Below are 17451 nucleotides of genomic sequence, written 5' to 3'. Positions count from 1 at the left end.
ATTATCTTCCATTTGAGGAGACAATCAGAACCTCATAATTTTCTCGGTATTTTCACCTTCTGTAATACACAATGTATTTGCAAAACAGGAAAATGTCACCCAAGAGGCACAAATTAACAAATTACTCTCTCTTACTATACATCTGTGTATCCCACATATAAATCAGCCCCAAATGGAAGTGTTTGCTCTAACAACACTTCTGAAGGAAGCAATGGGGCTTGAGTTTCCCGAGTGGCCCAAGAGCAGAGCTGAGTGAACACGTGAGAAGTGGCTGTGCCACGTTGCATAACCCTCACAGCATCCCAGAGATTGATAGATGCAGCTCAGCACTCAGAGACAAGGAGACAGTGTGCTACTTCCACACCAGTACTTTGCCCACCAGGAATCTTAAACTGAGAGGCAGTGTGAAAGTCTGTGTGGGTAGAGAAATAACAGGGGACAGCGAGAGTTTAGAAATATGGAGAGGAAATAAATTTAGATTCAACTCGGAGAAACGCGAGCTGTGGTGGAAGGAAAGATTATCTCCACAGAAACAGCCCTTCAATGAGATGGGAAAATCTAAAAGGAGAGTATCAAGTCATTTTTTACTTCCTGGAAAGAGCAGTTGATATGAAAGGTGAATACCAAATGGCAACAGCAAAGGCCAGTTCAAACAAAGGCATCAGAGCAGCACCTCCATTCTGTAAAACCCTGGGGAAGCAGCAGCCAGAGCACTCTGCTCTGTTCTGGTTGTTTCAGTAGCAAGCACACACTGACAAGCTGGAAGGAATTAAAAAAAATAGCAATAAAACAGCTAAGGAGAAGATAAAATCACAAAGAGCTGGATTAAGTGGCAAATAATGGTGTGACAAGGAATGCACAGGCTGGATGAGGAGGAACAAGATACAATATGCAGGAGTAAAACCCAACGGGCTTCCATGATGCCCCTTGTGCACTCTGTAAATCCTTTAACAAGAATGAAAATGAGCAGGTGGTCTCTGAGCAACTGCACTCCCACTGCTGGTGTCCAAGAGTTTTCCTTTGTGTGTCTCTATCTCTGTCAAAAGAGGAATTCCATGAGACTTTTCCCCATTGGAACATGAAATTTCAAGGCCAATGGCAGGATTCAAACAAGACAGAGCAGAGTTCGATGGATCATAACAAAAAATAAAGTTCTCACTTCTCCCTTTGGGTGCTCCACATGCACCTGAAATAAGGGACACACTCAAATGAACAAAAAACCACCCAGGGTCCAACATGGAAAGAGATCTCTGGCACCTGGGAGCAAATCACTGAAGCCTGAACAATGAGATTAATGCTGAAGTTGCTTATTTCTTAAATTATATATTGCAGGCAATCCAATGTCTAAATCACAACACAGCTGGGAAGGTTTGCTGAGTATCTTCTATAAGAAATTTACAAGAGTTCATTTTAGTTTGATTCTACACACCCACAAAACTTAACTGTGTTAAAAGGTGTCTGAACTCTCCTTTTTGAAATTTCCCTTAAAAGACACCATTGCAAGGCTGTATCTAAATAATTCAGGCTAATTGTTTAATTCATTAGTATCTAAATATTTGCACTGTCATGTTATAGTGCAGTAAGGCATTCTATTACCCCAGCTTCTGTTTTGAATTAATCAGCAGAGTATTAGTTTAATGAGATGGTTCTATTACTGTAATCCCAAAAAGGAACACATCTTACGTCATGGAAATTATGGAGGTGGGTATTTATACACATTAACACTGTGACATTCTGAACAAAACATACAACTGCATTCCTTTCTCTCCCTGCTACTTCTGCTGAGTTATTTCAAGGTATAAATCCAATATTGTTAGAGGTAACAAAAAAATAAAAGGCTTAGTCAAGTCTCAGTGAGAGTGTTCAGCTTTGCTGGTGCAGAGTTAACAGATCAAGTTACCTCTTACAAACACTCAAACCCACTGTGGTTTAGCAGAACAAAAGGCACAGAAAGCTGGGAAAAAATAAGTAAATATGTACCTCAGATAATAAACCCCAAACTTTGGTTCACTTCCAGTTTTACATTTCTAACCCACCCAGTCTGACTATCTAAAATCAACATTTAATGCTCATAAAAGAAGTGGGAACATAATAAACAGGAATGTCAGCACAGAGAAAGAGGAATCTTTTCTTTATTGACAAAAAATAAATGGTTAAAGCAGAAGTGGAATAAGGCTCATACAAATATTGGGTATCAAATACTATCACAGGACTATCATGGCTACAGCTACAATCAATGGACAATTAGGAGACATCGACTTTTGGTCATAACATTTCCTGGACTTGTTTGAAGTGGCTATTTTATAAAGTTAAAAATATCCAGGCCATATTTCATAGAGAAAAAACCCTCAAACCTGCTCAAAAATTAAGAACTAAAAGTCTGTCTAAGCCAAAATGGCTCTGAACATTATTTGGCACCTAGTGCTTAATGGGCTTAAGGCCTTTTAATTCAATGCTCCTTATTAATACATAATTTCAGGGTTATTGGAAGAAAAGTGGTCAAGACATCAACTTTTTATTGTGAATCTTTGCTTATCCTTGATTCCAACAAGCTTTTAACATAACTCACTTGGACACGTATGCCAGCATTAACTCCCTGATTCATTTTTCCCTCCTCCCACTGCACTTTAATCAAGGTGCAACGTTGGCACTGATGAGGAATGGTACCTGTTTGTTGAAGTCAGCCACAGTATCATCCTGCAGGAACTCTGCTGGCACCTCCAGCTTCACCAAGAATCGTGCCAGGTAAGCTCTGGTCCTGAGCTCATTGGTCCTCTGAAGAAGCCAGTGCAAGACAGGATGAATTACAGCTTTGCTTCCAGTAACCAGCCCCTGGCGAAATGCACTCCTGTATGGAACCAACCAGGAGAAAATGCCAGTAAATCTCAAACAAAAGAATGCTGGCTTGGAACAAAAAATCTGCAATGTTTTTTGACATTCCTTCTCCACTTGCCTAATGATTTTTGTAATGCTGTTAGAAGAGAAAATGCTCATGATGAGGCTTGGGTTTGATTAGCCTGGAAAAGAGAAGGCTGAGGGATTTTCACATTCCAGAACCTGAAGGGAGCACAAAATAGAGATGGAGAGGAACTTTTTACCAGGACAATGGGAATAGCCTCACAGTGACAGAAAGCTTTGAATTAGGAAGCAATTCTTCCCTGTGAGGGTGCTGAGGCCCTGGCACAGGGTGCCCAGAAAAGCTGTGGTGCCCCATCCATGGAAGTGTTCAAGGCCAGGCTGGATGGAGCTCTGAGCAACGTGAGATAGTGAAAGGTGTCCCTGCCATGACAGGGATTGGAACAGGTGATCTTTAAAGTCCCTCCAACCCAACCCATTCTGAGCTGGAAGTCTGCAGTTCAGGCTCCCGATTCTTCTGCCTTGAGTCAGATAAAAATCCCATAACACACTACAAGGATAAAGCCAGCAGTGACAGCCTTGGGGATGCCGGGACAGCGAGGGGGATTTGGGATCACCTGGCACAGGTGAGACGGGACCGGGACCGGGGCTGGGCAGGGCCGGGAGGCGCCCTCTGCCGGCCCGAGCCGCCACTGCAGGCAGCGCCCACCTGGAGCCACACCTGGGAGCCCAAAACATCCCCGGGGACACGGGAACAGAGACCAGCTGGGACCCCAAAACATCCCCGGGAACACGGGAACAGAGACCAGCTGGGACCCCAAAACATCCTCAGGAACGGTGCCCAGCTGGAGCCACACCTGGGATCCCATCCCAACATCCATGGACACATTGGAGCAGTGCTCACCTGAACTAAAGGTCAGTACCATATAACCCAAAATAGATGTTTTAACGTGATTTGTAGGCAAAAAAGTACTCACAGGTCTGACACAGTCCCTGGAGGTTTGTACTTGAGGATTCCAAGCAGATTCAGCATTCTTTTAGCTGTTTGTTCTGGCAGCTCCTCTCTGATGTCCACAGCATGCTGAACAGGTTTTAAAATAAGTAATTATTCTTTATTATTATTCTTATAGTGAAAATTATTGTAATTATTATAAACCAATTGATTTAATAATTAATTACGAATTTTTAGGATAACACTATATTATTTCCTACCATCAATTATATTATTATTATTTTTATAAACTTGTTTGTCCAAGTGATGTTAGTTATCTGGCAACACTGAAAGAATTGGTTTTATTAATTTACCAGGCAATAGTGAGATCAGCCCTTATATCACCAAACTTCAATTCTCTTCTAATGGATTTTCCTGTCAATTTACTCCAGGAATCTCTTCTCCCTGCTCGTGAGACCTCATCTGTGCAGTCACACTGACCACATCCACCCAGGAAGTCGGACATCCTGGCACAGGTACCCACTCCCCAGGTGTGTGAATGGTCCCTTCTGATCTCACACACACTTTTGGCAGCCTCCCAGGACTGGGATTTAATTTCCATTGCACCAGCACAGTCAGGAGGTTCAGTTCTTGATCAGCTCCTGCCCTGGGTGCAGGACACAGCCTGGCTTTGACTGAACACGATTGTCAGTATGAACCAAGGTCTTTAATTTCACAGGAAAAACATCCAAGATCTTTCATTTCACAGGAAAACCATCGTCATCAGCCTCTGGGGAGCAGGGATGCTGCCGCCCTGCCCCAAGCAGCATTTGCTGCTTTGCCAAGAGCACTCAGACGTACAGGCAGGAAGGATTCTTGCCAGGCACATTTATTTCCTGGAAAATTCATACAAGCTTCTTTTGGTGAGACAAACACTGCAGGATTATACTGAGCCAGACCTAAATAAAAGCAAATTCCAGTGTCAGGCCCCCTCAGGAGGTGTGGGCACCCTGAGTGCGCTCCTTACCTTGGGGTCAATCTCCCCCAGAACATCGCTGAGCAGCTGCAGCAGCTGCAGCGGCTCCAGGGAGTCAAACGAGATCAAGTTGTAGTTCTTCCTGAAGGGCTCCTGATTGAGCTTCTCAACAATGACCTGCATTTGGTCACCCATAGCTGCGGCCTGGGAGAGCCCCTGCAGAGGGCACACAGCAGATGCCGGGGAGACGGTCACCGGGTCCGGCCGCCCCTCGGTGCCGGGACTGGGGCTCGGGCCGGGCCCTGGCGGGGCTGCGGGATCGGGGACGGGCCGGAGCTGCGGGGTCGGGGCCCGGGCCGGAGCTGGGGGATCGGGGCCCGGGCCGGAGCTGCGGGGTCGGGGCCCGGGCCGGAGCTGGGGGATCGGGGCCCGGGCCGGAGCTGCGGGGTCGGGGCCCGGGCCGGAGCTGGGGGATCGGGGCCCGGGCCGGAGCTGGGGGATCGGGGCCCGGGCCGGAGCTGGGGGATCGGGGCCCGGGCCGGAGCTGGGGGATCGGGGCCCGGGCCGGGCCCTGGCGGGGAGGCCTCGACCGGAGCCTCGCGCGCGCCGTTACCGCGGGGACGGTTGCCAGGACACGGGCGCGGCGTCACTTCCGGCGTTACCGGCGAGCGGCGCGAACGGGGCCCGGGCCGCGAAGTCAGTGGGCGTGGTCTTGCATGGAAGGGGCGTGGCCCAGGGTAGAGGGGCGGTGCCGAGCTGTGGGGGGGCGTGGCCTGATCGTGAGGGGCGCGGCCGAACTGTGAGGGGACCGGCGCCGGTATCGGGACAGCGGCCGGCACCGGGCTCCTCTGGCGGACCGCGGATCGCTGCCCTCACAGCCGGCTGTGGCAGCGCGGAGCCCGCCGCACTGGGAGCCCTCCCGGTGTCCCCACAGCGTGCCCCGGTCAGTCCTTCCCGCTGCGCCCCGCAGCCCCGTCCCGTCCCCTTCCCGCCGCGAACAGCCCGGGAATTGAGGCTGAGGGCGCTGGGGCACAGGGCAGGTCTCTCCTGAGGCTCCTTCACGGAACGAGTGCGAGCAGTGGCAGAAATATGTCCGAGATTCAGCCTCTGGAGGATAAACTTGGCTCTGCGGCTCCTTCTGAGGGAGGTTGTTGTCGCATGTGTAGGAGATGTACAAACAGATTGCTGCAGTTACCCAATTAAGATTTCTGGCAGCCTTTGACAGCACAAAGGGATGTCAAGTGTGGCTGATGTACGTGTCAGGTGAATGGTTACTCAGTTCCTTGGAGATGGAAAGGTGCACAGAGGATCCGTGTGGAACAGGAACAGCCAGTCCTGGGCCCAGGCCTCATCTGGGGAAAATGGCAAATTTATGTCCTCGAGGCTGAACATCAGTTGTCAGCGTGCCTCAAAGCAGCAATAAATACGTAGTGCATAAATCTGAAACAAGGACAGCAGCTTCAAAAACACCAAACAATCCGAACCAGACTATAAATTAAAGTCAAACTTGTTAATGGAATCTCTCAGTCTGCGAGTTTGTTCTCGCAGATCCTTCAAAAGCCATGCTCAGGCCTGAAATAGTTGGATTTTGGAGCCTCTCTGCTATTTCAATTAGGTTCTTGGATAGTCTTAGAATCCCATGTGAGTCCCCAGATGATGGATTAAAATATGCAGTGAGTCATGTTAAATTGGTGCCAATTGAAATGCACAGGTTGTAAATCACTGCAGAATTTGACTCAGTAAGTAGCAACCATAAATGTAATACTTTGCAATTCTAAGTACTGCGACTAACTTAGATTAGCTCCTCTTTTCCTTCTGAGAAACTGAAAACGCTTAATACAATAATTTCATAAAATTTATTGGTCTTCACAGGAAGGCTGGGAAGTGACACTGATTGATGTCTGAGCTCTTAACTGGTTAAATGAAGTGGCAGAAGGGATGGACGGGTGCCTTGTGGTTGGGCATGAGAGCTGTGCTAGAGCCAGGAACATAATCCAAGTCTCCTGACTCCCGGATTTGAACTTTAAAACCAGATCATGTTTCCTTTGTGCTTTTAGTCCATATACTGACCTTTGGGAATCATATTTACCTACAAGTTCCCAGAAGAGATCTGCTTTCCTTTGTCATGCTTTCCTGGTATCAGTTACTGTTTTCTCCTATGAGTATTTTGAGCATGTAGAACACAGAGAGGGCAGATGAGAATGGTATTTCTGATGGAGGTGCCTGTGAGTTCCCCATCACTTAATCCTGGAGAAACACTGTTTCTGTAAACACTGATCCTCATCCTTTCTTCCTCAGTGCTGAGGGGAAGGCAGTTGTGGTCAGGGTGGAGGGGGATCTGGGCTGGGTGCTGCTCTGAGGTTTTGCTTTCTATTGAGACCATTCCAGTCCTCTCACCTTCCCAGGAGGAAAGGAACATTCCCCTCTTCTCGTGTCTCTGTTACATTAAAGAAGAGGAAGGATGAAAACTTTAGATAATGCCAAGATAAGAAGAAAAAGAGATGGTGAGATGGAAACCCATGAAGTCTGTTCTGACTCTGGGAAAGGAGACTCCATGACCAGAACTTGTTAGAACTGGACTGGCTGAACTTGTGTTTGGAAGCTCAAGTGATTGGAGGCAGGAGCAAAATCCCACATTGGAGCCCAGTTCTGTGGGACTTCCCAGCTTGGGGAAAGTGAGAGAGATCTCATCATCCTTAAAGTTTTGTGTTATCATGATCCTTTCTTGCACCAGGTTTGTGCTCTCCATGCATGCAGCCCCCTGGCTGCCCCTGCTGCTTGGCATTTACAGAATCTGAATATTCACAATTACAATCAAGGCTTAGCTCAGTGCCTTGACCTCTTTATCACAAGAGAATCTTCACAGATAGAGATTATAAACTCCCAGTGCAGCCTTGGGTAAATATTACAGGAAGCAGCTGAGATTTGTTTATGCTTAACTTGTCTTAAGTTATCTCAGTTTGGGTGATGTGCTGTCTGAATCAAGTCTTACAGACTCGAGGGCCAGTGTTCCAGTTTACTTACTGTATAATTCTGGGGGCATTTTCCAAATTAGTTTGCAGGAGAGTGATGCAGATTTTGAAGGAGTTTGATGTGAGAGTTGTTCTAAGAGTTCAGCTCTACAGTTCCATCCAGTTCTCTGGATAGAATTTGTCTTTTCTTTAGCTTGGGAAAGGCTTGTGGAAGCTGCTTATTGCAAAGACATCCTGCAGAGGTGACTTGTGGAGGAAAGAGGATGGAAATCAACAATCCAGAGCTCTCTGGATCTGCAGGCACAGCCTCACTGCTCCCTCCTGACTTTCTCCTCCCTTTGCAGCCACTGCTGTGCAGATGATGCCGAGCAAAGTTGTGACAGAGCTCGGCCGCAGAGAGCAGCAAATCCGAGAGGGACAAACCTGAGCGAATGAGAATCCGGCTCCCCGAAGAGACATCACCTTATATGGGAACAGCACGGACAGGAGCATGAACGGCCCGGCCGGGCTGCTGAGGTCAGACCCCAGCCAGATGGAACATGTTAGTGTGAAAACGAGAGCTTTTAGGAAGATGAGACAATACTTCTGCCTTGCTCAAGCAATCTGAGCCCTCCTCTTTGTTTGTTTCTGTTATTATAAATATTGTGCTGTGTGTACACATAGGCCTGACTGTGTTATATTAAAAATTAATTTCTTTATGGCTATTCTAGTACCTAAATGCATCCCCAGCCTGTTTCTGGTTCCCACTTGCAGCTGTACTGTGGTCAGCTAAAGCCTAAGGAGTGATCACAGACATCTTTAAAAATTCAGCCTGTTTGTGCAGAACGTGGCTTGTTCCTGTGAGCTGAGGCATTTAAGACAATAGCAGCAGCCAAGAAGTCTGTCTCGTTCTGAATGTTTTGTCATGTCTACATTTGTAAGTGATTTAAAGTGCTAAAGGATTGGAAGAACAACATTAGATCTGTGTTGTAGGGTTTGTATATTTTGTGCTTTTATGAGAGTATTGTGTTGCATGAGAGAGGATCCTGATCCTTTAAATCTGGGTCTAATGGATTCTTATCCAAACTTGTGTCTTTCAGACTGAGCCCGGGATTTGGAGGCCGGACCTTGAGAGCTCTGCAGGTTTCCAGCCCCAGCTCCTGTGTGTGCAGTGTCAGTGTGGCCTCACACCTCTCCTGCCCCTGGGCCAGATGCACACAGCTGGCTCAGAACACGCCGGGCAGCTGCAGCTCTGTGTGACAAGGTATGTGCCACCAATGGCTCTGCTGAGAGGAGCAGTGACTTCATCACTCACTTTGGTCCCAGCACCTGATACAAAACAGTCTAAGACCAGGTGGAATGGTGTCCCAAGCAATATGGGATAAGAAGCTGGAGATCTCTGTGACCATTGATGACTCCAGAACCCCAGAACACCCCTGCCCTGTGCCTTGCCTGGCACTGCCAGCCCTGTGGAGTGGGTGCTGTGTATTCTGCCCAGCCCAGAAGAGTGTTACTGGCAAAGTCTGGTAGTCCTGAGGGGAGATGATGCCACAGCAGCAGCTAGACCATTGATGTGGTGTTAGACCCCCTTGGAGGGTGGATTGTGGATCCTCTGAGGTGGGGGTGTGGCATTGGATGTTATTTAACAAGGAGGGGTTGGTTGGGCAGAGTTAACTCAGCTTTCTCTAGAAAACACTCACAGTTTTGTTTCTTGCCATGCTGCTTGGTTTTTCTTGTCTGAAAAATCCAAAATAGCTCCACTGATTGGTGTCAGGTTTACCTCAGTGTTTCTGAGATTAGAGCCTGCTCTTTAGAGCCTCCTGTTCAAGGCCAGATGAAATGGTTACCCCTTGCAGCAGATTCCAAGAACAATAAGATGTTTTAGGAATGTGCCATAATGGATTGCCTCTAAAGGGCAAGTTTTGCTCTGTGCTGCCAAGCAAGGGCTGTTCTCAGTGATAAGTTTGCTGAACAAAGTCTGCTGAGGTTGGTGGGGTTGGGTTCATTCTCCTGGGAGGGCGGCAGGCCAGGACATTGCGCACACTGATCCCAATCACACCAAGGATCAAATCTGCAGGAAATCCAAGTGGCTTTACTGAGGTTCTGTGCCCACCTTCTGCTGCTCAGAGCTGGGTTCCCACTGCCACTTTCCAACAACATTGTTATCCCAAAGCACTGTTCCCCAGGAGGAAAAGGCTGAAATGCTGTCAAAACAGAGGATATAAATAAAGGAACATTGATCAGTTGCTTTGTATTTTTGTTCTTCAGATTCTATTTTATCTCCATCCAGAAAAGTCTGTTGTTAACCTGAATTGGTGCAAGTGCTTGTGGCTTGTTTTTCAAAGCAAGCCTTTTATATCACTTTTATGTAAGGTAGAAAGTATCTTCTGAACATACAATAGTTTTTTCAAACTTGACAGTGCTTCTATGAGTTAGATGAGCTGGGTGATATTCCTGTCAGCTTTGGAACAGAGGTGTCCTTCCTCCTCAACACATTCACTTCATGAGAAAGTAAAAATGTTAGGCCAAGGTTTTTGAAGCAGTCAGCATGGGGCACAAAAATAGTCACTGAAAAATTAAAGCCTATGTTTTTAAAGCTCTTTTAAAGAAAAACAACATGGACAGGACACTATCATTTGTGACAGAAAAAAGTCAGAGTCTAGGTGCACACAACACAGCATGGGGGAAAGTTTTTTGATGACATCAAGGCCTGTTGCAGATAAATGATGTTTCTGAAGAGTCAGGATGTTACCCCACATTGTCTGTGTCTTTAGGATTGGAAAATGGAAATTCTCTTCTTATGTGCATCAATTCAAAGCCAAAAGGTGTGAAAGTGAAACCAAGGCAGAGTTTGATCCAGCTGATGTGTCTCATCCAAAAATTCTCTCACCTACTTGAAAATGACCATCTGACTTTTATCTTGGAGTGCCTTTTGTTCAAGAATGGTACAAAGAAGCTGTCATGTTTTATTCTTATGGGCTTATTTGTCCTTTCTGTTTTGTCCAGACAGTTGTCTAGGCACTTGTCACAGACTCTGACAGGAGAGGATGATGTTAGCAGCTCAGTGAGTACCAGTGTGAAGGAAGTGGCCCACAAAAGCAACAGGATCTGGGTTACAGCAGAATACACTGTACCAATGCAGGCAAGTATTCAGTTAATGTCAGTTCAATATTCAGAATTCAGATTTCTGCCCACTTTACATCCTTGTTTAATTGGCTCATGTTGCTGAACTGAACTTCCAGTTGAAACACCTCATTTCTCAATCTATCACCAGACCCAGATATGAAACTTCATATAAAATTGTGAAGGAAATTACTTCACCCTCAGCCCAAACAATGACAAGCACTGTTGACCCAAGCAAGGGGCTAAATAAGGATTGATGAGGTGTGGCAGGACCATGGTTTGGGTAGTTCCTTCTGCAGCTTCCTCCTATAGAAAGCTGCAACAATCTGAAATGTCAAGCTCCCTATCTTATGTTTGAGGAGGACAGGTTGAAACTGTCTTTAAGTAACAAAAAACCCTTGAGCAAGAGCTTGTTTCTTTACAAGAATTCAAACAGGACAATGTGTGAATTATAATGCAACTGCTAAAAACATGTGAGGTGAGGGGTTCCCTGTGGAATCCATGGAAAACCTCCCAAAGTGAGTGAAAGACATCTACTTTTGTGTGTGTGTGTTGAAAGAAAGAGACATGACAATGTCATGAAATGTTAAGGTGCTCCCTCTGCCTAGGCACCTATAGACCTCATGTATGTAAAACAGCTCTTTCCTTCACAGCCACACTCTTAACACTCATAATTCCCAAATAATTGACTTGTACCCAGCTGCCCTGCTGTATGATCCTGCAGTGGAGTCACAGCCTCCAGTTCGTGCCACCATGCAGCTGCCATAGAAACAGCTTTAGGTGTCACAGGCTCATCTTCAATTCACTGGAGACATTTGGCTCATTAATTCAAATGTCAAGGAAAAATGCATCCACGTAAGAGAGCTTTAATCAGGGACTGAAATAATTTTAAAAAGTTTCCTAATGTGGGGTTTTCTTCTGCAAAGAAAATGTGGAATTTCTCTGTGGGTTCATTTATCACATTGAGGCTCATTTCACTTCCCTGTGGGGTGGATTGCTTGTCTGTGCTTTGTGCTGCAGGCTGATGTTTGGGGATCCTCCTCAGACCAAAGAACAATCTCTTCATCCTGCCCACACAGATCATGAAAACCTCAATGGTGCCAATCTCAGTGAGATAACAAAACTCTGGGAGAAAGACTCCATGGAACAATGCTGCTGTGACCTAGAGCAGGATGCAAGGGCCTCATAGCCATCTTTTGTTGTAACCCCATGACTGTACAATGTCCAAGATAAAAATGTTCTATTTCTAGTCTGTAGCAGCCAAAGAATGAAAAAAAATTATAAACTATTTAATTTCAACTGAAATGATGGAATTGATACTCTAAAGAAGTGAATTGTAATGAATTTTAGTTCCTCTCAGCCAGCTTTGAAATATATGCATAAGGAACTAGGTCAATTAGCACTTTCATTAGATCATTTAGAAGCCCATATGTATAAAATATAAGATACATATAAGTTTCTACATTTTTATCTCATCTTCTCCCAAATTTGGGGTTTTCTGCAGAAACAGAGCAGGTTTTCCACTGCCAGGTCCCCTCTAGTGCCCACAATGCCCCCTACAGCTCCTTCTGCTGAGGTTTTTCAGCACTTGAGAGCAAATTCCATTCCCTTCTCATGTGGTCAGAGTTATGGTCTGCAAAAGGCTTTGTCCAACAACAGGAAAGCTGTAATTGTTCATACAGCATCCGGGAAAGATATGCATGAGCTTCCTGAGTTAATGAAATCCGAAGGGCTTGTTACAAAGTTTCAGTGACTGCCAGTCATTTTGAAATGTCACCCTCTGTAGGCTCCTGCTGGGATGGTACTGAGGGAGCTCTGCTTTCAATTACATTGCACATTCTGCCTTGTTCCCTAACCTTCCTCTGACATGCCAGGAGTTGGTCACTACAGGCACCAAAAATAATGGATGAGAGGTTTGGTCCAAACCTCTGATGTATAAAGTTCCTTCACAAGTTCCACTGGCAAGAAGAAAAAATGGAGGAATCACTAAAAAGCAAATCTGAGTGTTTATTTTCTACCAGAACAATACCAAGGCCAGAGCCCAGGAAGCTGTGCCATGTGGCTGAGATACTGAGGTAGCAATGTGGGGCTTTGGTTACACCCAGGATTGTCTTCATGGACCAGATTCCTTTGGAAGCTAAATCTCATGAACTACACAGGAGGCCTCCTTTTCCTTCCTGTTAGTTATGGCAGGAGCTGAACAATTGCATGCTGGCAAGAAGGTTCTTTTATTTTGGATTGTTCATTTCTGCCTGAGGCAGGGCACTGTTGCTGGATTAACTGGCTGAAGGACTGGTTTTTGTAACACCTTTTTCAGAAGAGCTTTGGATCAGGTTCCAGATGCTCCCCAGTGGATGATGACCAACAGTTTCCCATTATAGGTTCATTAATTTTTAGTTCTTTAAAAATTAACACACATAATTAATGTCTTGAGTGTTATACAGTGAAACTATTCAGCGACTTTCCTGCTCAGGTATCATCCACAAAGGTTGATTTGGTTTGTAATTAAATCTCATTCATTAACTTGGTTTAGAAGACATGAGAAGTCCCTGATGGAAGCTACACATCATCCAGCTAATGTGCTGTTTGTCATCACACATCTCTGGTGCAAGACATTGCTCAAAATGCAATGACAGGAAAAATATTTCCTGCTTAGGAGCACTGTCCTTTACAAGGATGACTGCTTGGGAGATTGGGTTTTCCCCTTGGAATGGCTGTCTTGATGGAATTCAAATACTCCTGATCTTACCCCTTTAATAGCTGTGCAGCTCTGGTGAAAGTGAGCACACGGCTGTGGGGACCAGCAGTGAAACTGCCAATTCATGGGGCAGAGATCAGCAGCTGTCAAATGTGGAAATTCTCACTGCTGTTCTATAGCAAGATTTATATCAGAAGGCTCCTGTTCATATTTCACCTGTAATTAGAGACTGCTTTAGGCTTGACCCATACAAATAAGTGCAATAAAGAGAGAGCAATTGATACCCAAAACTAAGGAAACCACCCTTATCTTTCTTGCTCTCCTGAACCACCTAACTCCCTGTTATTCTTAGCAACATATTCCTCCCACTGACAGCTTCCCAGGTAATAGTGTAGTGGCACAACATTGATGTATTTAAGTAAAAGAAGTTTGTTCATTTGATGTTTCTTTTTTGGCCTGCGGTTCTGAGGAGTTCTGAAGATTTCACTGTGCCAATAAGCACAACATTCACTTCCCAAAATTTAATTACACCTTGTAAGTGCAAACATTGCTCAATGCCTTCTGAAGAGTAAGTAGTAGTGCTCTGAAAAAACTGTATAAATTGGCATTCTTTACTCAAAACCACTGTGCATTCAGGACTGTATCTGCCTGAGTGACAAATGGAAAGTTTCTACATTTTTTTTGTCTTGTTAGTCCTCCAAGGGAAATAAGGAAAGCTTGGGAACACAGCCTCTCAGCAAAACCATTTCTCCCATGCACTGGTCAATAGAATTGCTTATTCAGCTATCGTGGTTTATATCAGGGTAAAATCACTATAGCACAACAGATGTGTGATTCAAGTAAGGTGAAAGGGTTTTGTTTACACTGGTGAAATTTTGCTGGTGGCAATATCCAAAGAGTAAAGAATTCATCTCAATTTCCAGATCCCAGTTAGGGGCACATATATCTGGAAGCTACAAACAAAAAAAAAATCATGTTTACAAAGTGAGCAGATGTAACACAGTTTCTGGACAGAGATAAGACAGCTCTATCAGGTCAGCTCTGAGCACAAAGCTGCTACAGAGGAGGCTTCTGTCTATAGCACCAAGAGCAAATGGGAAATAACCTCTACCCTGAGGGCTAGAAGAAACCTCTGATCCTGGAAGGAGTTAGGAAAACTCTCAAATAAAACCTGACTGACCTGCAGGCTAAAAGCTGGCCCATAAAAATATCTCTGGAACCACTGAACACAGAAGAAAAGGGCATTTCATGTCTGTGCAAGCAAGAAGATAGAAGAACATGTCACAGTGTGGTGTATGGAGTGAGTCACTGCCTTCAGAGAATACAAATCATATACTGGTGAATGGGAAGCAAATGATCTCAGGAACTCTGATTAAACCACTCAGAGTCTCCCAAACTTAGCTTGCAGTAGGATGTGCAGGAGAGAGTGGAATCAATTAAAAACTTGCTCTGCACTGGTTTGTTGGCATCAAGATGGCAAAGCAGAGCAGCAGGGACTGAACCCAAAAAGAAAGGAGAAAAATGAATTTTTCTTTATGCATCTCTATCTTCAGAATACCTGGAGAGGGTAGCAAGCAGAAGGTTGAGTTGCTGGCTTTTACACCAGACATATCCTCTCTAAGTTTCCTCTTTTGGTACTTGAACAGGCAACCAACTGTAGAACAAATTTTGAATAGCAATGACAGAGGGATCTGTGAGTATCTGCCACTCCTGGAAATGACCCTTCAGCTAAGCAAATTCCTATTCAAATAATTTATTTAAATGAAGGTGAACAGGGCTTAGAGATCAGTCAAGTATACCAGACAAGAACAATACAGCACTTTGAGTCCTGCCAGCATGTCTGAGACAGAAGGCATATGGCTGTTGTTATCAGAGCTTGGATATTGGTGTCATTGTGTGGTGTAGAAGGTCTTTCAGTTTAATATAATGATTTTTGTCTGCACTGCCAGCTTTTCATTGTCACATTTAAAGGCTGTCTTTGCTTCATGCTCCGTGACTGCCTATTGATCCATGTGCTGATGTGAGCTGTGCACCAGGAAAGTCAGGGTTTTGATAGAATAAGAAACTGGAAGTTGGTTAAGGCTGCCATGGTTCTTGCCACTCTGTACTGATCAGAGAATGGAAGCTGCTGATGTCCAGAATGCTGAAGTGTGCTCAGGAGTTCAGAGCTAGTCTAGAATAACATGATTTTAAAGCTATCAGAGCCTGGGCACTCTGTGACCAGAGGATGTATTTTCTTGAGTCACCTAAAAATTGCTGCTTTGCTGTGGTGGGTGCGTGCCCGCGGGAGTGCGTCGGTGTCGAAACAACTCGTGAGGTGTCGATTCGGCTTCGCCGGGGTGGGTGATGGCAACACACAAAAACAATCCTCCTCCAGACCTGCTGATCCATCATCATTATCCCCAGTGTGCTGTGTCAAGTGCAGAACCCAATGGGGAGGATCCCTGCTGAACAGCCTCTCGGTGGTTGGATGAAGCAGCAAATGCTGTTTGCTTTGATTTATGTTGGGAATTGTTGCAGAGCCACCCTGTGAAATGTTGTGCTTCTGGCAAGCTGCTGCACCAGCCAGTCCAATGAGAACCATGAAAATGAAGAATCTGAGCTGATGTGTACTGGTGAGTCCCATGAGAACCATGAAAATGAAGAATCTGAGCTGGGGCTAACCCTTAGACAAGGAGCCTCTTCCCCAGACTGCCAAAAGTGCTGCTGCTGTGGCAAATGCCAACCAACTCAGAAGCACCATGAGCAGCTCTTGCTGAAGGAGAAAAGGGCAGCACATCACAACCTGAACTGGTTTCAGCACCTGCTGCTGTCTGATTGCACCCTAAAGAAAGCCAGATATCACCTCAAAGCGTGACCATGAAGGGAGGAAGCCCAAAAGATGTATCACCTAAAAAATGTGCTGAGCATTTTTCTGCCCCAGCCTTGTCACCTTTCTGCAGCCCTGGATTGCAAGGCTCTGGAAAGAGGCCACTGAATGAGTTTCATAACTCGCCATTGAAGACCATGGTCCAGCCAGATCAAACATGCTCATTTTAGACAATTCCAGTGACACAAAGCATTTTCTGAAAAGCCCAGTGGGTTCTCTTTGTATTGCTCTTTTTAGCTTGAACCAAGGAATTACAATGAAAAGTACTTTTACCATTTTTGTGTAATATTTTCAGGCATTTCTTTCACACTTATTGGAATTAAAATGTGGGGCTTTGTCCTCCTGTTTGCTCTTAGCTTCAAGCAGGCCTTGCCTCCTCTACCTCCTCCCCTGAACTTGTGAGTAGCTTTGTGCCATGATGTGTAAGGCCAGAGTACATGCAAGGAGCAGCAAATTCAGAGTAAATTAATCTGTGCTCCAACCTTTTCTGTTCTCTATTTTTATTCTATTTATACATGTTCTATTTTTGTAGAAACAAGGTGAGAAGGATTGTAACAGGTGTGTTCTGCACTCCTTTCAACAAAGCTTTGTTCTTTCTGAGCTAGCCCATCAGTTTGCCATTTCCATTTCCCACATACATTTTAAGATATATTGCTGGCAGATTATGCCACTTGTATTTATATCTGCAATTGAAAAATGCATTAATTGTGTTAATATTCATATGGCAGCATCTTATATATCTAGAGTGGGAAAACACTACTGTGGGCATTTATGCATATCTATTCTAGCATATGAACCAATTCTCCTTTTGAAACTTACACTGAATATTCACTCATATTCCTATCATTTCCCCACTTCTTTTGGTCTTTTCTGTTTTGGCTGGTTTTGTAAAAAATTAAGCTTTTTACTAATATATAGCTGAACTAAAGAGTCTTAATAGTTTTGTAGTGCCTGAAATTCCCACTGCCACATTGTCTGTTTATCTCTTCCTGATGATTTACCTGCTCTTATGAGGGTTATAGTGATGTTTCTACAACAATGACTGTG

At 45.0% G+C, this 17451-nt stretch overlaps 1 protein-coding gene and 1 long non-coding RNA gene across 2 annotated transcripts in view; one reads left to right on the top strand and one right to left on the bottom strand.

Annotated features, from left to right (window-relative positions):
- IFT81 (intraflagellar transport 81) overlaps window positions 1-5077 on the bottom strand; it is a 37154-nt gene extending 32077 nt beyond the window's left edge. Inside the window, exons 1-3 of the mRNA XM_063173095.1 lie at window positions 4815-5077; window positions 3834-3937; window positions 2668-2848 (exon numbers count right to left, since the gene is read on the bottom strand). Of these exons, the coding sequence (XP_063029165.1) occupies window positions 2668-2848; window positions 3834-3937; window positions 4815-4958 (429 nt within the window). The 5' untranslated portion in view covers window positions 4959-5077. The remainder of the gene's footprint in view (window positions 1-2667; window positions 2849-3833; window positions 3938-4814) is intronic.
- On the top strand, window positions 3611-10856 carry LOC134427338 (uncharacterized). Its single transcript, XR_010030143.1, has 5 exons — window positions 3611-3771; window positions 4240-4338; window positions 8080-8251; window positions 8815-8978; window positions 10721-10856. It is a non-coding gene; the product is annotated as an uncharacterized LOC134427338 (long non-coding RNA).
- Window positions 10857-17451: the final 6595 nt, after the last annotated feature.

The sequence above is a fragment of the Melospiza melodia genome, chromosome 20 (genome assembly GCF_035770615.1).
Source record: "Melospiza melodia melodia isolate bMelMel2 chromosome 20, bMelMel2.pri, whole genome shotgun sequence".
Lineage (NCBI taxonomy): Eukaryota > Metazoa > Chordata > Aves > Passeriformes > Passerellidae > Melospiza > Melospiza melodia.
This window is presented reverse-complemented; position numbering and strand designations above follow the sequence as displayed.